Raw genomic sequence first — 24,218 nt, forward strand, 5'->3', positions numbered from 1 at the left:
TTGAGTTGTATTATCACGCATTCAACTTGTACTCAGTAATTATGAGCATCTGACGATGGTCAGTTTTACATTCAGGGCCGTCGGACTGCGGACAGGCTTGGGGGGGCCCAAGGCAGAGGGGGGCTGCACCCAAGAAAAAATAAATTATTTTTTTGATTTATATTAATTTTACTGGCTCAATATAGGCCCCTGATCTTTGAAGGCCCCGACATTTTTTATTTAGGGGCTATGAAGATCAGGGGCCTATATTGGGCCATTAAAAAATACAAACGAAGGGAAAAAATTCCCGAAGCTGACTGGATTTTTTAAACTTTCTTCTTTCTGCTTTTTGGTCATTCTGTGTCTTTGAATCATTCCAGAAAATAGTACTAAATAGCTTACATAGGAAACAGTTGATTTAGCCTTTGTTTTCTCCTCAAAGTGCACCAGATTGATGAATTTTACTTTAACATTTAAAAAAAAATCTTCCGGGGGACCATTCCCCCGGACCCCCCTAGAAGGTCCAGGGTCCACGACACAGTCTCCCAAATTCCTGTGAGAAACACTGTGTGTGTGTATGTTTATTAAGAGTCATTAGACCAGGGGTTGTGTTCAAGTACGCGTAATAATCTGGTCATTCATCAATAGAAACATTGTGTTGTTATCTGGCTCAGAGAGGGACCAGTCACTCATACGTTTTGGACTATAGACAAACAAAGCTTTTACATGTTTGTATTGTAAGACCGCCTCTCAGAGAGCCCATCAGGACTTTCTGTATAGGGGCCCAGAATTTGGTGCAACACCCCTTCCTCCGCATATCGTATAAACGGTGGGCTGCCATGGCCAAAAATGCCAGGGCCGATTTTTTGTCCCAGTCCAGCCCTGAGTGTGAGTGCGCCCTCAATCTGCACACACACACACACACACACACACACACACACACACACACACACACACACACACACACACACACACACACACACACACACACACACACACACACACACACACACACACACACACACACACACACACACACACACACACACACACACACACACACACACACACACACACACACACACACACACACACACACACACACGTATGAAGCATGCTTCACTTCACACAAAAAGTAGTCTGTTGAGAAATAAAAGGGAACTATGAAAAATGTTTTATTATGGACTTTTTAACCATTTATTGCGTTTTCGTGGCCGATCTTTTTATTTTATTTATAGGTGTCCCTGTGTGCCTTCTGTTGCTGCTCAGTTTTGTGCTGACAAGTCACTGAGAGATCTCCAACCACAAGAGTCTCTGCCAGAGCAACAGCCCATGCATCAATATCACAGATAATAACTCATCATCTCACCTCATCATGTCAAAGAAGCACATCAGCTCAAGAGTGGAAAAATAATATTTTGGAAATCAAGAGGATCTGCTGAACTGCAAGCGGTACAGGCTGGTAAAACTGAATTATTGTGGTATATCTCTCACCTTACAATCCAAACATTTGACTGTGAGGAAAGAAAGGTACTGTAAACATTTTAAAAGGGTTGCTCACCCAAAACATTTAAGAATAACAATGAAGATGTTATTTAAACTTAAATTACATATAAAATCAGAGTGCTGTGCTGCCTGAAAGTGGTTAAATTGTGTGTTTGTGCCACAACGTTGACAGACCAATTTTCACTTCAATTCTTTAGTTGTATATTTGGGTTAAAACCTTTCTTTGCCTGGCTTATAACTCTGCTGCCTATAATCAGAATCTAATCAGGCAGATTTGATTCAAGCTTTGATCCCCAATCGTCCTGACTCCAGGGGATTGAACCCCGCAATGATGGCTGTGTGAAGTCTAAAAGGACAAACAAATGCAAAGTAAAGTAGGCCATCCCTTACCAGTTGGCATGTCTTTTTTCCTCACATATGACCTATCATTACAGCTGGGTCTATTTATAAAGCCCGTAAATTCAGCTCACCACACAGAAAGAGCCAAGTTACCAAGGGGATTGTGGCACTGATGACTTTAAAATCACACAATTTTCCCCGGCCTCACCGCTCTGTGTCTCACAAACTGCCTTGTTTACTCACTATCTTCCTTTTGCCTGGACAAAACACAGCAAAGCTCAGTTAGCAGTTTTTTCTGCAGAATACAATGCTATGTGATCGCCCGTCTTTCGACACAGACAGGCAGACCCTGGAGCATTCCTGTCATAATATTGCACCAATAGGGGAGCGCTCGTGGTGTAGCGGTTAGAGCGCGTTTGAATCCGGCTCGGTTCGTTCTCTGCATGTCATTCCCCTCTCTGCCCCATTTCATCTCTGTCTCTCCAAAACTGTAATAAAAAAGCATAAAGTGCTTAAAAATATAAAAAAATATATATATATTGCGGCAAGCACATACTGTCTTATTACTGCTTTCTGAACTTCATACGCCTACACAAACGGGTTTTACAGAACTAACAGTTGAACACTGATGGAAAACATCTCGTTTTTACACATTGTTGCCTATTCAAATCAACTGTCAGCGTCAGAGATGAGAAGATATGGAGATGATGAGAAAAGCCCTTTTAAGTGAGTGATAAAATATCTTAGATCCTGCATCCCGAAGTTAAAATACTAGCACCTGAACAAGCCCACAGGTTTACAGAAGGCAGAATAACATACATAGATAGACCATAGTGTTCGTCAGCAGCAGTGAGTGTGAAGAGAGTGTTACAGACTATCTTCCTGATTAGCACACACAGGTAAAAGAAACACAAGCCTCTACATGTCTGATGTTCTTGCCAAGCCCTTGACAATCAGCCCTTTAGTAATCACAGCAAACAAATTGACAATTGGTCAACATTCGTTTCTCAACATTTACAGGATTACATTTTAAAAAACTAGTGCAGTGCCCATTCGGGATGAGCCCGAACAGAGCAGGCCGATTGTTTGGCCCTCTGCAGTGTGTTTCACTCATCCGATTGATTTAACACTTACACAGGTAGCCTATTCACCTTATTTTGGAACGTAACCATGGAAGACGCCATTGTTGTTGATCCTGTCATCGAACTTCCGGTTAGCTTGATCTTAGTATAGCATACCTGCGGAGCCCCGTTGTTTGTTCCGTCCACTTTATATATAAATAAACCAACTGAATAGCATCCCTACCCGGAGAAGTGACTTGGCTATGAAGCTACGTTGAAGAAACCACTCCGGGTGCTATCCAGGTATGTCAAACTATCAACAGCCTCCTCTGTTTACTGGTTTGATTAAAAAGTTTGTGAACAATTTGTAGCCTACTAACAACAAAAACTATGGCGGAACGAAAATGATGTATCATGTAACGTGTGTTACCTAATTAATTCTGCATTCAATTCTATGTAAACATACATATTTTACTTATTTAACAGTTAAACCAGACAATAATATAGGCTACCTACTCATGTAGATTGGGCCGAATAGGCCTATGATGACCACAATCAGGCTGAGTAGCCTACAGATCAGATATTTGCAATCATTGTGGATTATGGAAATAGTAAATGCACATGTTATCTAAGAGTTGTTTACAGTGGGGAAATTATTATTTTGTTTGTAGGCTGCATTAATGAAATACAATTTTCTATTTTACTAGGTGACAATGCAACACCCAGCACCGAGCCATGGATGTGGATGTGCCAAACTCACTGAGATGCTGTGACCCAGTGGGAGGAGGACTGGACCCTTTGTGACCATAGTTACAGTTCATGTCTCCCCCAAGAAATGTACAGTTAAATGTCAATTGGTTTACTTATTACAAGACATATGCAAAATGTACAGTAACATTTTAAATTTGTACTTATTACAAAAGACACATGCAAAATGTACAGTAAAGTGCCACAAAGTTTATTAAAAACACATACTTATTTCAACAGCATTCAACAAATAAATATTTTGTTTTAATTCCTCAAATGTATTATATTAATTAAGCAATTTTGGAAGCAGCTTTTGTGAAAACAAACAATTGTTAACATACTACCAGAAACTTTTTCTTCTCTGAAATACATGTTAACTACATTAACAGAATGTTTAACATTAGGGCGAGATGGGAGAAATGAACAGCTGGTTTAGATCTAGTTTTTACAAAGCTGCTTGTATTTCATATAGTGACAACCTGCCTGCCTGAATTTCATTTGCAATACGAGGCAGCATATATTTAAAATAGAAAGCCTTTAGACTTGGCACAATTTCTGTACAGAAATTTGCATCATTAGCTACACCCAGCAATATTGCTGCTGGGATGGGGTTACACCAACTGGAAATTGAAAATATGTCTTGTTGGTAAACTCTCCTCCCGTCATGTTAAGACGCCACTGCTCTGCTTCTTTCAGTTTAATTGTTTTTCTAAGTATTGATAACACTCTCCTTATACTTTGTGAAAACCAGCTGAGGCCAGACACTCTGTTCCTCACGTAAGGCAACCGATTACAGTACCCGCTGAACTGTAATTGGTGTCCTTACGTGAGGGACAGAGCGTCTGGCCAATTGCAATTAAAAAAAAATCTAAAATCCACACAGCAACTTCTTTACACATTTTAATGTACAACATTTTGCACAATCACCTGAAAGAAGAGTGACTGTCGTAACAACAAACACGGACTAGTGGGTTTTCCCAGGAAATGTGTCCCTGCCCTTATTGGCAGTGAGTAAAGGGAGAACTGCCTCATGGGAGGATCTCGCTGTCTCTCAATCCACAGCTGAGTTCAAAGCTTTTCTTAGACTGAAAGTAAGTTTTACTTTGTTAGCCTCAGAAATGTAGTGGTCTCAAAAGTAAAATTTATGTCTTAGAAAAATAGTGAAGTGAAAGTCATAAGTTTCCAAAAAAGCAGATACTCAAGTATAGTACAGACATTCAAAAAGTTGGAACTCAATAATTTAACTTATTTACTGTCCACCACTTCATGTAATAGTCATGCGGCCCATGTGATTGTGATTTTAATGCCCCCCATGTTCACATCTGAGATCTTATTACTGAAGTGGTCTTCCTGAGACGTCAGAGGATTTCTCCAAGGCTGGACACTTGGAACAGTACTCAGTGTTCATCACTCCATCAGGGCTTCCCGACAGCCATGGCTCCTCTGCTGACCACTGTGCAAAAAGAAGAAAGAAAAAATATATTTTTGTCAAGCAGCAATCGAGTGGTTGAATCAATATACATGTAGGCCTACAGCAGTTCTAAATATTTCTGATTAATGATGGCAGACATCTGAATATTATAATAAACAACTTACTTTGAATCAAAGTGTTATTATTAGACTTGTACTTTCTGTGACATAGAAATAGACTGAATATCACAGATTATCCTGAATAAGTCTCAGAACTGATATTAAAATGTGTTGATTATGTAAGATTTAGTCAATCTTATTTCATTCCAAATAATTTTGTGGAAAAGAGTTGCATTAAACTGTGTAAATGTAAAACACGACTCCATGCACAGAGATGGCAGTACAACTCATTTAATAGTTGCTTGCACAGTGTTCCACTTAAACGGAGCGAGCAACTACTAAACATGGTGTATTGCCAATGCCATAATGTCTTTGTGTATGGAGTCATTTCAAATGGGATATATTTTGTTTTTATGTAGAGAAGATGTACACACTTACCTCAAATCCATTTATGTACATACTTTCTTCCTCTGCCAGATTCTGCCGATTCTCATTCTCGTTGTGCTGTGATACACGAAAAAGCATGTTAGCAAGTTAAATTTGATTAGGTTTAAATAGAAATGGTATTGATTGTATAAGTAATCGCAAAGTTTTAGTGTTGTCAGAGGCTATTTTAACTAAAGTAGCTGCAAACATTTATTATGCTACTTCACATGAGTCGATATTTTTCATGTTATTTCTATTTTCTGGTTAGACAAAACATAGAAAACTGATCATTTGAACTTAATTTAATCACATAATTGTATATTGGGAAAGATTATCAGATGATATAATTTGAGATTACACTTTAGAATAGAGAAATATGCCCTTGTATGATTGACAATCATTGTAGGTTTAAAACAAAAAAGCATCATATTGTCTTACCTTCCTCAATTGAAGCTGCTTTACTTGGAGTAGCCTAGTACAGCCCGCTTTACCCCTCTGAAGGTACTGACTCAGTGCTCTTGACATTTTTCACCATGGCTCCATCTTCTCCAAGGGACAGCTAAATATGACCATAGTAATCTAGCCACTTTCTCATGTCATCCTCGTTGCGGGCGTCTGACTGCCGCATCGTAATAAGAGGATGCGACCACGGTGTGTGTAGATGTTAGCGATGTAAACTAGTTTATCGAAAACACACTACTAAATTACAAATGGCTTAGTACTTAACTTACTAAACGTACTACTTTTACGTTTAGAACCTTTCTGTAAACAAATATTTCTTCCCTACGATTCAATTGTGCTTCATTGTTTGCCGCTGTTTACATTCTTTCGCGGCTCTGCAGCGCTGAACCGGAAGTCGCATGATAAACTCGCTAGAATCGGAAGTGGAAAACGGGGCGTTCCAAAATAAGGTGAATACACTACAGTTACAGTACATCATCTTAGCCCAGTAAACCAACTGCACATGGAGACAACACATGCTGATTAGGAATGACTCTGCTGACACACAGCACACGAAAGCTCAACCTGTTCTTATTTCCCTTTTCTGTCAGAAACCTCAATGAGTCAGATTCTGGGGGCATAACATTAAAATAGGAACTCTTTAATAACCTAAGAACAGCTTACTGGACTCACATGATCGAGCAGAGTTACAATACAGTACACAGAGACTCTACAGCTCTGCTATGAAATACAACAAGGTGTTTTGCACCCACATTTTTTTTTATTGTCATAATATAATAATAAAGTCAAATTATTTTACCCATCAGAGAAAGTCAGCCAACCGTATTAGCATTCTCACACTTAACATGATTCATCCAACAGTTGTGAGGAACCAAATAAGATGTCACTCAGAGTATTCTAGAAACCCCCAACACATTTGACCCTGAACGCACACAAGATAAGACTGGCGGTAGAGAGAGCTTAGATCTCCACAGAGCTGCTTTTACTACACAACATAAACACAGCCCCCACACCTCTAATGTCATTAGATAAAAAATAAAATATTCTAAGCCAAACCACAAAACACCTCTCAGACCATGACATTTCACATGACATCAAAGTTTTAAAAAAACAAGGCGAAGTCATTTCCTTTCCATTCTTCACCTACATCATTGTTACCTTAAAACAATACATTGGACTGTTTTATAATTTATCTGGCTGAGTGGCTGACTGTTGTTGTTGTCACTGCAGATTACTTGATAAGCATTGTATCAGGAAACAATTTAAGATCCTCTAAATTGGGTTTAAGTTTATAGAAGAAAACAGCTACAGTCCTAAATGTATTAAAAACACTGTCTTGCTAATAAGCAGGACGCTAGGTAGACTGACTTAAACACACAAAGCTTAGCTGAGATAAGGCTTAAGGAAAATAATATTTTAATAACAGAAGATTTAGTGTTTGAACATAAATGTAATAATAAAGATGATTATGAAAGCCGAGTGTGAGGAAGCCCTTGAATCTCTCCTCTGATAAATGCTGGCACAGCCATGATGGAGGCAATTATCCTTTCATCCGCAGCCTCACACAATTGCGTCCACCAGGATGTGTAGACCAATTACGACTCAAGGCTTGGTCTTCCTTCCCCAACCCCCTTCTTGTCCACAACCTCTGTCAGCTCCGCAGTCGGGCTTGAAGGGTACCAACCATTAGCAGGGGACCATATGGCCCTTTACTTTTAAAGATGGCAGAGAGCCATTAAAGTAGGTATTGTGTGTGTGTCTCTTTGCAATCATTTGAAGATGTTGGACAGCTCTGTTGACTACAAATTAACACCTTTAGCTTAATATCACAGCTCCAGTTAAAATGCCATTCATACACGATTATGAGTTTTTTTCTGAACAACATCTGTATTCAGTTGCATTGCATCCCACCTCTTCCCTTTCAAATGTCAAAATAGTTTATAATTGAGATTGTGGGCCAGGTAGCGTTTTTAATCAAAGGAGATTTCACTCTTATGCTGTCACTAAGGGATTGGCATGTTACTTAGATTTAAAATATGACAGATGGGGTACTTAATTGGATTCAAAATGCTGAAGCTTGATCAACAGCCCAGTGTAGGCAAGCCTTACACCATGTGGGCACGCAATTGCAGTGCACACCCACCCACCCATCACAACTTCACACACACAAACACACACACACACACACCTTCTATGTCCCTCCACCCATTACAACTACAGAAGAGAAGATGGTCTATTTTTAAGGCATCAACTCTTTAAAGTCATTGATTACATTACAACAGACTAATACGGTGCTCATAAAGGCCACATGTTATAACCATCATAGAGATACATAAATATAAATACTCTACATATTTTGATATGTTGTCCAATATAATGTAATACACATTCTGTTCAAAGTCACTTCCCCAGTTTGGTCTTGAAAACTTCTGATTGCTCTCTTCATTTAAATGAGATGTCACTTAATATTCCATGCATTAGCATTGTACTCCAAAGATGAATTGGAGGTGTGGCTTTTTGAATACCAAAAAACTGATGAAAATGTGTCCCTAACCGTGTTGATAGATATTATCAATTTGTGGTACAGGAATGACTTGCTATTGTCAATGTTTGATGAACATGATACACACAATTATTAGGCGAATACTTGGGAAAGCCATTTGCTCAGAAAACCACACTCAAACTATAGATGAATTCCACCGACCACCTACTTGTCCAGCAGGTTATATTTTTCCAATCTTTAGGTTTTCAGCTTTTTTCCAAAGCAATTCCCAATGGCGTGAGACACAACATGTGGCCTGACTGCTGTTTGAATGCAGGAAATGCAAATACATTATTTCGCCATGAGAGAATGGTTTAGCAAGTTGGGGGCCACTGGAAGAGCACAACAGTGTTTCAGTCAGACCAAAGTAAATGAGAAATGGAAAAGGGAAATGGAGAGGGAGAGGAACTTCCAAGAGAAGTGCATGTGAGTGTAATTTTAGTGTTCCTATGTATGATTACATTTTTCCACCGGCCAGTCGTTAGTCATGTAGTGAGAGCTTGCACCTTGTGTGGAAGATTTTTGTTAAGGTTTGGCGAACATGCTAATGAATGGAAGGATCAGCAACAAAATGATTACTTTTAATGTGATTCTGGATACATTTGCTATGTCGTAGGCCTACTATTAAAATCAACATTTAAGATATTTTATGATTTTAGCACAACAGTCCCAGACAGTACCTATCGCTCACAAACAACTGTATCCCCCAGCAGTAAAGTTTGCTTGCTTCATTATTGCTGTATTATATGATGCATACTACTTCAGCCTATCACTGGCAATTGAAGTCTTTGCCCGGACATAAACTGTGCACCATGGAGGGCACATAATAACGTTTATGATACACTGGTAATTTGGATAAGTAGAATTTATGTCAAGGAATTCCAGAGCCTGCAGAAAACTCAATTGGGTGGTGGTGAAGCTTCTTTTTTTCTTTGTAGGCCTATATCAAAGTGAGCAATGTTGACTCTAACAAAACAGCAACCCCGGTGACATGTAGGTTAGTCACATTATCATCCAGGCCTGGAGACAGTCTGCATTCACACACTGGGTGCACACTGTGCTACTGTAGCACCACTGACCATACATAGGCGACACGCTGTTATCGACACTTTACAGTCAGCACACTACGGCTGCGAAAGTGTTGTCCAATAATAGTACGTTAAAAACGACCTTCCATTCTTTACAGGGAAAAAATAGGTTAAAGTTCCTAGGCGCTGATAAATTCACTGAGCTACTTCACAATAACTTCCTATAACAGCTCTGTCAATGCAGAGCCTTCTACATTAAACACAGAGGCCTATCCTCCCGCGACATTTTCAAACTGAATATATCCTATTTCAACAAATTCATGAACTACTTTACCATATCAACTTTTGATTTGAGGAACAAACTCGTATAAAAACCAAATGCACAACAAGCAGTCACGTACCTTCCCCGGCTGTCTTTCTCATTGTCTCGGTGTAATCCTGGACTGCATTCCTCGCGATTCAACCAAATGTTGAGGAAAAAAAAGAAATTATAACCAATTCGCCGCTTTTGTGGTTGTGTTTTCGCCTTTTTCTCCACCGACACTGACTTGTACCAACTAGGCTAGCAGCGGTAGGGTCCCAGACAAGACAAAGCTCCCAGTTGAATCAGTTTGAAGGTTTGAAACCGGACTGGAGAGAAAATTAAAATAAACCGACAAAAAGCGAACCGCGGCTACTTATCCGCTTTAAATTAAATAAAGAAGCGAAGTCGCTGGGGTTTATAAATGTAAACGCTCTAAACTCCAATATTTTCTGACAGACTGTGGGCTTTCAGACCGGCTAACCAGCTAGCCTGTCGCTACTTCCTTTCTCTGTGCCTAAATAACAGAAGCAGTCAGAGCGCCGCGGCGGAAAAAAAAAAGTTGAGGAAAAAGGAACGAGCCAGATTCTGTTCAATGAAGGCGCCCTGTTGCTGCGGGAAATCTGTGACAGAACAGTGCCCTCTGCAGGAGTGCGGCGGTGGTACGACACGGTGGCGCCAAGGCTCTGTGACGTCGGCGAGATAACTGATTAATTTCCAGCTCAGATCTCACACAGACATTAAAGCTGGGGTGGAGGATTTGGGGATTAAATGGCAGTTGGGATAGAGATTCGAATTCAAATAGCCTACCTCAACCACTCCACTTGTTCTCTTTGGTCCCTCCCCTATGGTCCCTTCCTGACACGCTCTACACCAGGGCTATTCAATAGGCGGCCTGCGAAGGAATATTTACTGGCCCCCGCCTTGACTACCGACTTTTTTTTCTTTTTAAGTGTGCACAATTAATGTACTAGCACGTGCGATGTGTGGTCATAACTGTGCGAAAGGCCGTGATCTGCAGTAAATAAATGTGCACGTGTCTCCAAGCGTTTCTCTGTGTATGCAGCTTTGCGGGCGCGATTGTACCGCAGTGTAAGTGTATGGTCCATTATTTGTATTTAGTGTGTCTGCATAATATTGCACCAGTAGAACTTTGCATGTTTGCACAAAATGTGTACCTTCACATAGCAAACAAAATTGCACAACTGTAAAGTCAGTGTCTGTAGTTTACAGGCGCCGCGCCTCCCATGACCCTGGACAGTGACCCCTTGACAAACATATTTTGGGGGGGGAAACACTGTTACTGTTAGAGTAGCCTATATTTATTTCTACGTTTTTTGATAAGCTGTTGCACTCTTAAGCCCAGTTCAGACCAAAGATTCACCTTGCAACTGCTTGCGACGAGACGGTTTTAGAACGTCGCAGGGGATAAATCGCAGCAGTGTGAACTGCTCGTCGCAGCGCGTTGCAAGCCGTTGCAAGGCGTCGCAGAAGATTTAACATGTCAAATCGCAAGGTCCAGTTTTAGAACGTTTCGGCGGTCTCGTCGCAAGGAGTTGCAGTTGCAAGCAGTTGCAAGGCGAATCTTTGGTCTGAACTGGGCTTTAGTAAACCTAGGCCTACCTGTATTTTGATAAGCTGTTGCACTTAGAGTACATTTATTTCTATGTATTTTGATAAACTGTTGCACTTAGAGTACATTTATTTCTATGTATTTTGATAAGCTGTTGAAGAGTTAACCTATTGTGTTTTCCTGAACTGATAAGATTGTTAAACACTTAAACAACAGGCAGCTTATGTTAATCAAATAGGGATTTTTTTTGATAAGCTGGTGAACTCTATTTGATAAAATCAAGACAATATATGCACTCCTATGTCGTTGTAGTGTTTTACAGTATATGTAGCTATTGATGTGATGCTCATCAATTTTAGGCATTTTTTTCTGGCCCCTCATTTCGGATAATTTCCACCAACCGGCCCCCATTCAAAACTAATTGAATAGCCCTGCTCTACACCAACAAAGTCATGCCAAAGTGAATGGACAGTCCCAACAGCCAATAAGAACAGAGAATCGGAGCCTCGCTCTAATTGGTCAAAGTGTACAGCTCATGTTAACTTTGACCAATCAGAAAACCTACCTGTTTGTAGTGGGTGTTTTTTGTAAATGACATTTATACAAAACATAGGCTCTTTAAACAGGTAGGCTATGTAAACATATCGTAGCTAGCAACCTGCCCGTTTACAGAGCCTTGGCTGTGTGTATTAACTCCCAATTTTTTGGCGGCCTCACCTTTAAGTTGAGGCCGCCATTCATAAATAAAGGCAAAGGACTAGGCCCTTTGTGACATTTCATGATTTCAGCATGCTGCACGTTCTCCCCTTGACAGGAAAATTACTGTAATACTGCCTTGTGGCCACCAGATGTTGACTGTTCAACGCCAACGCCACTTCTCAATGATTGAAAGTTAAGATATAAGCAGTCACATTGGTTATTAATAGGTTGTTTAACAAATTCCCCCAATTGGCCATGGTCACCATAATAAAAGGCTGTAGGCCTATATTGTGACCATTGACCTCCCAGCCATGAGAGGTTCATGGTCACATGTATTTTTTTCTCCTTTCAGGCTCTTTTGGTCTAGCACCACCAGCATGCCATTTCTCCAACACACTTGCGATAAGATTTTTTTGCACAGCCAGTTTTATGTGGCTCCATCATTCTTGCAACACAGAATATGCTACTCATATTGGTCATTTTTAAACAAAACAATGACAACAACACAATGGAAGTTTAGTCAAAGACGCACAACAGGTAAGTATGAATTTGTTTCCTTGCATAAGCCCTAACGACTTAACGAGGAAATAGTACAGGGGTGTTGTTGTATGCCAAGGAGAGCCAAAACTCTGCAGGTTTTCACTCCAACCCGTGTGCATTAGATCTTGAGTTGTTAGGTAGATATCATTGGATGTTTATTCATTTACATCCACTGTAGTAAAACACTACAGGGCTGCCTCTTCTCATCAGTTGTAAAAACAGACATGCAAACACATACACATTCACATGTAAATGTTCTCTCTCTCCCTCTCCCTCTCTCTCTCTCTCTCACACACACACACACACACACGCTGTGTATTCATCACAGGACATTACATAGACTTACATTCATTTTCTCGAGACTTGCCCTATATAGCCATAACCACTACTTCCATAACCCTAACCCTAACCCTAACCCAAGCTTTAACCTAAACCTAAACCTTAAGGCTGTTACATAGCCTACTCCGCGAGAAGAAAGAACAAAGTTCTCGGTTCTCTCAGCTCTTGTTTAGCTGTTCTCGCAGCTTGTTCTCGACACAGCACCCCGGGCCGAACTTTCTTCTCGCAGCTTGTCCGAGAACTATTGTGCGATTGGTCAGTCAGAAGTCAATGAGGAAAGCGAAGTGAAATCAGCTGGCGCTACTGAGTCAATTACCATTGTAACAATGCGCCGCGGTGAGGAGTTCGGCACTTGAGTTCTCGTGAAGTAGGCTATGTACTAATGTCAGACCAGAAAGAACTTCTCGCAGCTCTGTCACTGAGAACTTTGTTCTTTCTTCTCGCGGAGTATGTAACAGGCTTTAGTCTACTCTCATCTAAAATCAAATCTTCAACCTAAAATGTCATTATTGCATTAAGGGGACTTCCATTTTGTCCCCAAAAGGTAGGTAGCCTACGTCCCCACATTATCACTGTGTAAACAAAACATTGTCCCCACAACATGAGTAATACCAGCGCGCGCGCACACACACACACACACACTTGTGGTTCAGAATACGCACTTTGTGGTTACAGTCTGTTTGATGTTATATTTTCAGAGTAAGGGCGTTTTCAACAGTGGTGGGTGTTGTTAACACTTCAGTTTGCCAACGCTTGTTTTCTTTTTCCTGATTTCATTTAAATTTACGGGCCTGTCAGTAGATTACAGTAATACAGAGGAAAATGTGTATCAATCAATTATTTATTTCACAAAGTGCTTTATTGATTAATGTGTGTTTTTGTTTGTCTTTCTTTTCTTTCTTTGTTGACATCTTAGACCTGAAAAGGAGAAGTGTCTCATAGGTGTTATACTTGACGGGTCATGTAGGTCAAGTGTGTCACAGCTATCTATATTATTTCTGTCTTTGCACATGCTCTACTTTCTTGCTCTTGAATGGAGGATCAATCTCAAAAAACGGCTGAGTGAAACCTTAAAACATAGCCTATTTGTGATGGAAATAGATGGAAGACAGATAATACCCACCTGCCATTTTTTTTTCAATTACTAAAATAACATATTCTATGAGCATGAAAAACAAGATTTTCTTAGAGAAACATTTGGGGCATAGTCTTTTTTTCTAAAAGCTTTTTTAAAGCATGCTTTTAAAGCATTTGATAAATGATAATTATAGTGCAGTTATACAATTAGAGCCTACTGCACCGAAAGCTTGAACTGATAATCATATGTATTTGAAGACTCCACTCTGCAGGGCAAACAAGTTCTGGTTTTGCTCATATTTGTAAAGTGATTTCTTGATTTTGGGGTCTGGAGTTACTTTTTGTTGCTTGCAAAATGCCTATATGGTTCTCGGTATATTATGTGTTGTTTATGCTTGACATGATCTCAGTGCCCTGTTTTATGGCATGCGGTGAAGGGTCTGCTGGTGCATGGTTGGTGGCTTGATTGAAGTCAAGTGGTGATAACTGCATGAAGTGAATAGTGTGACGGAGGCCTGTCTACCCAAATCAACAGTCAAAGCTGTGCGACGAGACGTATGAAACCCGCTATCTGCAGGGAGGGGCGCATTTCCATTTGATGGAGAGTTCCTGTTTTTCTCTTCCTTCTGAGAAATATTGAGAAAAAAATAAAATTTCTAATTCGAGTCTTTTCTTATAACACATTGGCTGGGTGCCACGGTCTCGTAAGTGTAAGTGACATGCTTTCAACATATCCTTACAAATATTGAGTCACACTGCAAAACATTGACACATGCCCTATAGTGGCACATGTTTTGAAAGAGCATTTACCGTATGAGTAGTCATAGGATGAGGGTGCTTGAGCACTAAGATGTGCTGTTGTAATAAAAATCTGTGTTATGTCTATAGGAAAACACAATGCTAACTTGATACACTGAAATATCAACAAAATAGTTTGATATGAGTTGGAGTGAAAATAGAAGATACTTGTATAACTATTTTGATGTCTTCAAATGTGAAATAAATGTTTTTGTACACAACTGGGAAATTCTCATTTGCTTCGTCTTGTTACATGTTGACGGAAAAAAAAGTCTCTGCAATCTGTGTGTGTGTGTGTGTGTGTGTGTGTGTGTGTGTGTGTGTGTGTGTGTGTGTGTGTGTGTGTGTGTGTGTGTGTGTGTGTGTGTGTGTGTGTGTGTGTGTGTGTGTGTGGTGGGTTTTGGGTGTGGTGTGTCACTACCTGACCTTGGCTTACTTCCCCATCAAAAATGTGCTGCAAAAATCTGTAGTCAGCAGCAACTACGCTGTCTTATCACACACTCAGCATCACCAGCAGCAGCCAGAGTAAGTTCTCTCCTCTAAACAGCATTCACTACATTCTTCATACACCTTTTTTAATTAGCAGTGATGGATTTTATCAAGGTTGAGTATGATATAATTATAATGAAATGCAATATGACATTTTTAAACTTTTTAAACAGATTTCAGAATCTCCTATTAACTAATGTGGTATTTGATGTGGAAAATTGGATTTTTCATTATTTTTTGTTATTAGGCTTTCCGTTTTTTTTACCCATCTTTGATTAATTGATTTTGATTGATGTCATGGGAGAGAGTTTTTGGAGAAAGTTTAAAATGTTGATTTTTGCTAATTTCACAATTATTTATAAGGAAATTGCAGCAATTCTGTCAACACTGGTGCTTAGGAATAAAAAAAAAATGTGTTTCCAGTATTCTTGTTTGAAACAATGTGTGTATTTTGTGGTGATTTAAATGCCCTGCACAGCTGCATTCATCCTGTGTTAACCACATGTCGTGGTCGTGGTGGGGTCCACGAGGCAGGAATTTAAATTATGACTTTTACACTAATTGAAACGATATAATGAGAAAGCATTTTCTTTTTTTCTCCTTTTTGCATAGAAGTTGTCATGAAATTGTTCTTATTTCTTCTTCTTTTGTCTTCCATAGGTGTGTGTTGCGTGCTGGCAGAGCTCCAGTGGTTAGAGTGTGACGATAGCCTGTTTGATCACAGGAGTTCCACACTAATTCCCGTGAAGCTCATACCAGCTCGGTTCCGCCTGTACCTATACCACATCCCTGATCTTGACCAGTCGCTATGGATGTCTTTGCCTCTCTCACTTCCTCCTCCTCCTGCCCCCATTTGTACCACATGCCTAGTTACCCCAGCAACACTACCACCATATCGGAGGCCAGCGCCGCAGCCCCTGGGATCAGCCATGTGATCCTGCAGCATTACAACCACACCGGGCGCCTGCAGAACAGGACCGTGTCAAACGGCCAGAGCCACATCAGCGTCTCCACCGCCGTCTTCCTCTCCTTCAGTATCTTCATCATCCTGGAGAATCTCCTGGTGCTGGTGGCCGTCATCTCCCGCATCCGGCACAGTCGGCGCTGGGTTTATGTCTGCATCGCCAACATCACGCTCAGTGACCTCATGACCGGCGCCGCCTACGTGGTCAACATCTGTCTGTCCGGCAGCCAGACGTTTCGCCTCACCCCCGCTCTGTGGCTCTTCCGGGAAGGGATTCTGTTTGTGGCCCTGGCAGCGTCCATATTCAGTTTGTTGCTGATCGCCGTAGAGCGTTACACCACCATGATGAAGCCGCTGCCCCAGAAGTCCACCGCCAAGTCCTACTATAGGATCTACGGCTTGGTGGCACTCTGCTGGGCTCTGGCGCTGGTGGTGGGCTTCCTCCCTTTGCTGGGCTGGAACTGCGTGTGCAGCCTGGACGGATGCTCCACTCTGCTCCCTCTCTACTCCAAGACTTACATCTTTTTCTCCGTCTTCATCTTCTTCGTCATCCTCCTGGCCATCGGCGTGCTCTACGGTTCCATCTACTGCCACGTACACAAGAGTGCACAGCTGGGGCCCCAGCGCAGTCGCAAGCGCTCCTTGGCCCTGCTCAAAACTGTGATCGTCATCGTGGGGGTCTTCATGCTCTGCTGGGGGCCACTCTTCCTGCTGCTACTGGTGGATTTCTTCTGCGCCTCCCGCCAGTGTGCACCGCTGTTGAGCGCCGACATCTTCATCTGCCTGGCTGTCCTCAACTCGGGCCTGAACCCCATCATCTACGCCCTGGGCAGCAGCGAGATGAGGAAGGCCATCGCCGAGCTGCTGTGCTGCTGCTGCGTGAGGTCTGGCCTCTGTCGCCCGGACACATTCACATCCAAGGAGACCAGCAGCACCTCCGAGAGCAGGAGGGACAGCCTGAGGAACAGTTTTAACAAGATCAGGAAACTGAGCGTGGCCTCCCCGCCCTCCACTCCCACCAAGCCTAGTCGCAAGGCACCCAGAAAATATAGGCTCAGCTCCACCACCAGCTGCCTGTCAGTTTCAAGTGGTTAAAACCGCAAAGTGCTCCCCTCCCATGCAAATGAGGACCTGTGTTTACTGATACACATCTAACCGTTTCCTCCGAGTTTTAGTATGAATGTTCAATGCCTTGACAGTAGCAGGTAGTTTCACTGATGGTTACACATAGCCAGAAAAGAACATTATAAATATGTGTATTTATCCATAGGTTTGCAATCATACAAGGCACCCAAGTACTTTTCCTGCTGGAGAGTTAGGTTTAGGTAAAGGCCAAGTCCTTGTCAAAGCGGCCCAGAGCTCTTTGCTGTCTGTCTCCCTCACGCTGTAGTATCCAATAAAGTAGGAAGATGCCGAAAAAGTCATCTCTAAACAAAAGGTTGCAGCTGTAGTTATACTTTACTTGTAGCTTCAGAACGTAAATAAGTATATATTTTTGTATGAATATTGAGTCAATATATTTACAGAGTTAATATGGAAATGTATTATGTGCCAAATGGTAAAATGATTATGTACATGTATTTCCTGAAGTTGTAAAATGTTGTATAAGCCTGACGTTTCACTGTATACAGAGATAGGATGAAATATTAATAAAGTTTGTTTTTGCTCTACAATGCATGCTGTTGCAAAAAAAGGACACTACCTCCTCTCTCCTCTTGAGGGAGACATATTATTGCCATGACTGGCTCCTAATGAATCAGAAAATTCACTGCAACAATCTAGATACATCGCTCATGAACAATTATAGGCCCATATCTAACCTACCATTTTTAAGCAAAATCATTGAAAAAGCTGTTTATCAACAGCTAAATAACTACTTAGCAATGAACAACTGCTTTGATGTTTTCCAGTCAGGATTTCGACAACACCACAGCACTGAGACTGCTCTGGTTAAGGTCCTCAATGACATCCATTTAAACACAGACAGTGGCAAAAGTTCTGTCTTAGTTTTACTGGATCTCAGTGCCGCTTTTGATACAGTTGACCACAGCATATTACTAGATCGACTAGCAAACTGGGTTGGACTTTCTGGAACTGTACTAAACTGGTTTGAATCCTACTTAAAGAACAGAGACTATGTGTCAATAGGCAATTTCACATCTGAGCGGACACATATTGAATGCGGGGTCCCCCAAGGTTCCATTCTTGGGCCTCTTCTGTTTAACATCTGCATGCTCCCACTAGCTCAGATTATGAATAAGAACAAATTATGCTACCATAATTATGCAGACGACACACAAATTTACATAACCATATCACCAGGAGACTACAGTCCGATACAAGCACTGAGTAAGTGCATTGAACAAATCAATGATTGGATGTGCCAAAATTTCCTTCAATTAAACAACGACAAAACTGAAGTAATTGTCTTTGGTGCCAAAGATGAACAATTAAAAGTCAGCGCACAGCTTACATCTGTTATGCTAGAAACCACACACCAAGCCAGAAATCTTGGTGTTGTCATAGACTCCGACTTGAATTTCAAGAAACACATTAAATCAATTAATAAGTCAGCATACTACCACCTTAAAAACATATCAAGAATTAAAGGACTTATGTCTCAGCAAGATTTAGAAAAACTTGTCCATGCATTTATCTTTAGTAGACTTGACTACTGTAACAGTGTCCTTGCAGGCCTTCCAAAAAAATCTATCAGACAGCTTCAGCTAATTCAGAACGCTGCTGCTCGAGTCCTCACTAGGACCAAAAAAGTGGATCACATTACCCCAGTTCTGAGGTCTTTACACTGGCTTCCTGTCACTCAAAGAATTGATTTCAAAATACTGATGTTGGTTTATAAAGCACTAAATGGTTTAGCGCCAAAATACATTACTGATCTGCTGATACGTTATGAACCGTCCAGAGCCCTTAGGTCATCTGGGACAGGTTTACTTACAGTCCCAAGAGTTAGGACTAAACGAGGAGAAGCAGCTTTTAGTTTTTATGCACCAAATATCTGGAACAAACTCCCAGAAAACTTGAGGTCTGCTGCAACCCTCAGTTCTTTTAAATCGAGTCTGAAGACTTTTCTGTTTCCATTTTAACCAGTGCTTTTTCATTCGCTTTTAAATGTCTTCTAATGTGTTTTATGTATTTTAATCTTGCCCCTGTAAAGCACTTTGAATGGCCTTGTGTTTGAATTGTGCTATATAGATAAACTTGCCTTGCCTTGCTTTTACATTTTCTCAGGAAATATAAAGTTCAAAGTATTAAAGTAACATCAACACAAATGCTTAGTAGATATCTTAATTCCTGACAAAAACAAGATATTTTTTTCTTAAATTCAGGCTTTGCAAAACACTCATGACGACTTTAACTTTAAAATTGACGTTAAAACGTTAAAGTTTTAAATGTTTGTCTCCTTTCTTATACCTAACAGACTATTCAAAAGGCCTTTTCCGGGCTGCTCTCCACTCCATGTTTTTCTGATAGGAAGACTGATGGGAGTTCAATGCAGAGACGGTGAGGGCTGGGACTGCAGCCCCAAGGGCACACACAGACGGGGCTAATTGATATATTCCTTATGACAGCCTGGCAGGACTGATGGATAGTTTAGATAGAAGTCTAGCAGATAGTATGGACCTGTACGATACACAGGCCGTTGTTCTGCACTTCTGCTCCTGCAGGCTGGAGTAACTTGTTTCGTCTTGAGATGGTGTAAAAGTATGTTCACAGAACAATACCAACGGTCTGCCTTTCTGCAGAGGCAGAGAATACAAAGAGGGAAGTATGTGCGCTCAGGCAGTTTCACTCTTTCATTTCATGAGAGTGTCACTGCAATGGGTGGGTAGGCAACAATAAATAAGAAAAAAAAGGTGTGAAGTCAATATTTCATGCCATTTAAAAAGGCTGAAGATTTGTAAGATCAGCTATTGGGTCGCTTTTCTGAAGTATATTTAACACAAGGCTGGCAGCCCAGTTCTCACATCTCATCTTAAGGAATACTTCACCCATACGGAACCAGCGTTCTATCATTATAAAATAACTATTATAATAATGAATGAGGTTTTTCTTCCCTCAGTCTTCCCTTAGTCTTCCCTTGGCCCAGCTGTCCTGTTAATCCTAACCCTTACTGTGATGTCACAAGAAGGAAACTGTAGGGTTAGACAGTGAGACCATAAAACACTCTGTCTGCCTTTTCTCAGGCTAAGATGATCCGATTATTATTTTATTTTTTGCACATTTATACTAAATAGGATCTCCGAGTTCAATACACCTTCATATTCCAACCGGTGAAGTAGGCCTTTAAGGAATGTACATGTAACGGGTCCCAGGTGGGGACGCCCGTGAACAGATTATAGATAACCTGAAATACAGGAAAAGAATGTTGACACGGGAAACGTGGCTTGTCTTTTCAAATCCTCATTAGTTATATTTATTCATTTAACATGTTTCTTTACTGAAGGTTACTGTATTTTCACATTGTCCATTTATTTTACTCAGTATCACATTACCGCATATATTGTCTAATTTAGACATATTTAAATGTTCTTCAAAACAAACAAAAATACACAAAAATACTCTTACTTCCAAACACACACCTTTTCTCACAGTGTTGTTCTTTCATCTCTCTATTCTCTGATACAATAAACAGTTTGTAAATAGTGCATCTTTTTAATGCTCTTAAAACCCCTTAACCCTTTAGGCGCCGAGTTTAATTTTGAAAAATACTTTATTTTGACACCTAAATTTCAGAAGGCTCTGGATTGAAAGTGGTTTGAGATAGAGACAAAAAGTTAATGAGACAAATATTGAGAATGTCCTGAAGTTTATCTAGGGAATACATTTTTTCATCTAATTTGCATATTATGACGTCATATGGCGGCGGCCATATTGGATTATGTAATTTCCATGAAATACCTGATATTTTGAAAGAGAGTTGAACTTATTTCATCAGATTCACCCCCTCCATCTATTTGTAATGATGCCCACTTTGTTGTAAGCCAACATTTGTAAACTAGAACTAGAACTAAAACACAAAACGCATGTAAGCAGGCGTTTTTTTTTTTTTACACACCACAACTTTTACAGTACTTTTCTTCTTCTATTCTCCATTATTATTATTATTATTATTATTATTATTATTATTATTATTATTATTATTATTATTATTATTATTATTATTATTATTCATTATTGTAATTATCATTATATCATAATAATAATAATAATAATAATAATAATAATAATAATAATAATAATAATAATAATAATAATAATAAATAATAACAACAGTAGGCGTCTTTTTGCTGCAGAGGCCTAATCTGTGCCTATCTATCCAGATGACACTGTTTATAGTTTGTCACAGTGTGGAACCTCTCATTGCATGGCACAGCACACAGGCTGGGCAGGAATGGCAACGCATGCGCGATTCATTTGCAGCCTGGACGCGGAGGTGTCAGCGGAGCAGAGAGGAGAAACACACCCGGTCTGCCCTGACTGCTGCGCGGGGCTCCGGGGCTACGGGAGCTGCTCGTTGAGCACAGTAAAAGCAGAGTGATACGTGCTTTCACATCAGAGTCTCCAAACACCACAAAAGTCTCCAATAACACCAGAAAGGGTCGCTAGGAGGAGCGGGTGTGTGTGTCCTCTCTGCTGGCTGCAGGCTGGGACCGCTGCGCTGAGCTTCTGTGAGACTGACCGCCCGCGAGTGCTTTTGGACGGGGTAGGGGCTCCGTGAGCACCCGCTGCTCGTTGAGCACAGAAACAGCAGAGTAAACTTTTCTTATGTGTTTTCTTTTGGTTTCTTATTTGTAATAAATGTGGATTATTTTATTATTATTTAACCTGTACAGCACTTTGGGGCAGTACCCGCTGTTTGTAAATGTGCTTTATAAATAAATTTGACTTGACTTGACTTGACTTGACTTAAACAGAGTGATACGTGCTTTCCCGTCAGTCTCTAAACACCACAAAAGTCTCAAATAACACCAGAAAAAGTCGCTAGGAGGATATGACAAAAAAAATAAAAAATAATTTTTATGTTTTTTGGATGGGATTTTGCTCGAACATTTTGCATTGAAGTATGACATTTTTCTGAACTAAGGTCTAAGTTCGGGATGTCTGCTAACTAGTGGAGGGGAGTATGAACGACATATAACACTCTATTAAGAGAAAATTGCTGTTTTATTCAGTACAGCGTCATGTCGCAATTTTGCGACTTTGGCGCCTAAAGGGCTTTTACTGGACTCGTCTTTAGCCCAGTTCAGACCAAAGATTCACCTTGCAACTGCTTGCGACGAGACGGTTTTAGAACGTCGCAGGGGGGAAATCGCAGCAGTGTGAACTGCTCGTCGCAGCGCGTTGCAAGCCGTTGCAAGGCGTCGCAGAAGATTTAAAGGGGACATATTATGAAAAACAAAACATTGCAGGTGTTTGGGCACCCTTTTAGGTTATTGGGGTCTCTACCAGCACACACAAGCTTCAAAAAAACAAATGTGTCTGTTTCTTCAGGGATGCTTTTTTAGAAAAAAGGGGGATTTGAAGGTTTCTTCCAAAAAACACAGACTGGTGACGAAACCGGTCGGTTTTCATTACCATAAATACTCCCACGGGAAAGCTTACCAGAAACTCGGTAGTTGATTGGCAAATCAAGACCCCCCTTGGTAATCACACACAGCTGAGCCTCCACTCGCTCATGCAACAACAGAGGAGAAGCAAGCTGCAGTGTTAGCTCATCCTCAAGCTACCATCACACCCCAGCCTCGAAGCAGACCGGGGCTGAATGGATTTTTTGTTTGGCTATGCCCAGCAAAGGTTGGCAATCTAGTGTGATCTGCTGTTATACTGGAGTGTGGAGGAGATTGTGCCTGGAAGACAGAGAGACACCATCTCTCCTCTGGAAATGTAAGTAGTCCTATTTAAAAACAAATCTGTCCGTTTATGAGTTCAATGTGTGTAATGTGCTTTAATTTATCCCTCCTATAATAACCAACGCCGACTGAAACGAGAGAATGTCTCTGGGTTAAGTAGTTAGCGTTAGCGTTAGCGCCCGTTAGCTTTTATGCTAACGGTTAGATCTGTGAGTCTGTCCGTGACAGCCCCTGTGTGAAAACACGGTGAAACTGTATGGTGTGTTGGAAACTGAAGAGTATTTGTTTGTTGTTGAGTGTGTAGTTATGCAAGCAGTCGTGGTACATGCAGCAGTAGGCCTATTACATCTCCAGTGTCATATAATAGACAGGAATAGCCTACTGTAAGTTGCCTCTGCTGCTGTTTGTTTCCTGCATTATATTTCAAAAAGCACACAGTATCACTCAGAACTCGTTTCTTCTTGAGCAAGGGCTATACTGAACTTATTAGTGGCCCATCTTATTTAATAATGGAAGAAAAAATATATTTTCATTAGTTTGTAGCTTTGCCATAACTACAGATGTATCATGTATGTAGGCTACACATGATGTAACATTGAATGTGCCATGTTTTACAGCTATCTGGGTGACCTGACGGAGCGTTGACCCACAAGGACCGTCACACTGTCTGTTCCATCAGAGGACTGTTCACTGGGTGGAACAGGTGGTCTTCTTCAGGGCCCACCAGCAACAACTGGACAGTTACATACAATATGGCTTTGCTTCTGTTTGAATTATGTACACTTTATATTTCCATTTCACTGGCTATGAATAAACTGCTTTATTTTTAAGTATGGTTTTGGTCATTTTAAAATGTAATGATACTGTTTCAAAGAAAACATCTTCAGAGAGATAAAGGGTTGAATTAAAAAACGTATAAGTCAATGCATGTAGATCGGTCTGAAAA

At 40.7% G+C, this 24,218-nt stretch overlaps 2 protein-coding genes and 1 long non-coding RNA gene across 5 annotated transcripts in view; 1 reads left to right on the forward strand and 2 right to left on the reverse strand.

The window, feature by feature from the left end:
* Nucleotides 1–10,425, reverse strand: part of LOC307254599 (myosin IXB) — a 62,984-nt gene extending 52,559 nt beyond the window's left edge. For all 3 annotated transcript variants that reach the window (XM_080033044.1, XM_080033043.1, XM_080033042.1), the window contains exon 1: nucleotides 10,022–10,425. The gene's annotated coding sequence lies outside the window, so the exon portion shown is untranslated. The remainder of the gene's footprint in view (nucleotides 1–10,021) is intronic.
* LOC307254841 lies at nucleotides 4,600–6,244 on the reverse strand. The gene is made up of 3 exons (XR_013845003.1): nucleotides 6,027–6,244; nucleotides 5,601–5,666; nucleotides 4,600–5,085 (listed from the first exon to the last, which is right to left on the reverse strand). It is a non-coding gene; the product is annotated as an uncharacterized lncRNA (long non-coding RNA).
* Nucleotides 10,426–16,244: 5,819 nt separating the features above from the next.
* Nucleotides 16,245–17,495, forward strand: s1pr4 (sphingosine-1-phosphate receptor 4; the record flags this gene model as incomplete). Its single annotated transcript, XM_080032566.1, has 1 exon — nucleotides 16,245–17,495. The coding sequence occupies one exon, from the start codon at nucleotides 16,245–16,247 to the stop codon at nucleotides 17,493–17,495; it is 1,251 nt and encodes a 416-aa protein (XP_079888692.1).
* Nucleotides 17,496–24,218: the final 6,723 nt, after the last annotated feature.

Source organism: Ammodytes marinus (assembly GCF_949987685.1).
Source record: "Ammodytes marinus genome assembly, chromosome: 8".
Classification (NCBI taxonomy): domain Eukaryota; kingdom Metazoa; phylum Chordata; class Actinopteri; order Uranoscopiformes; family Ammodytidae; genus Ammodytes; species Ammodytes marinus.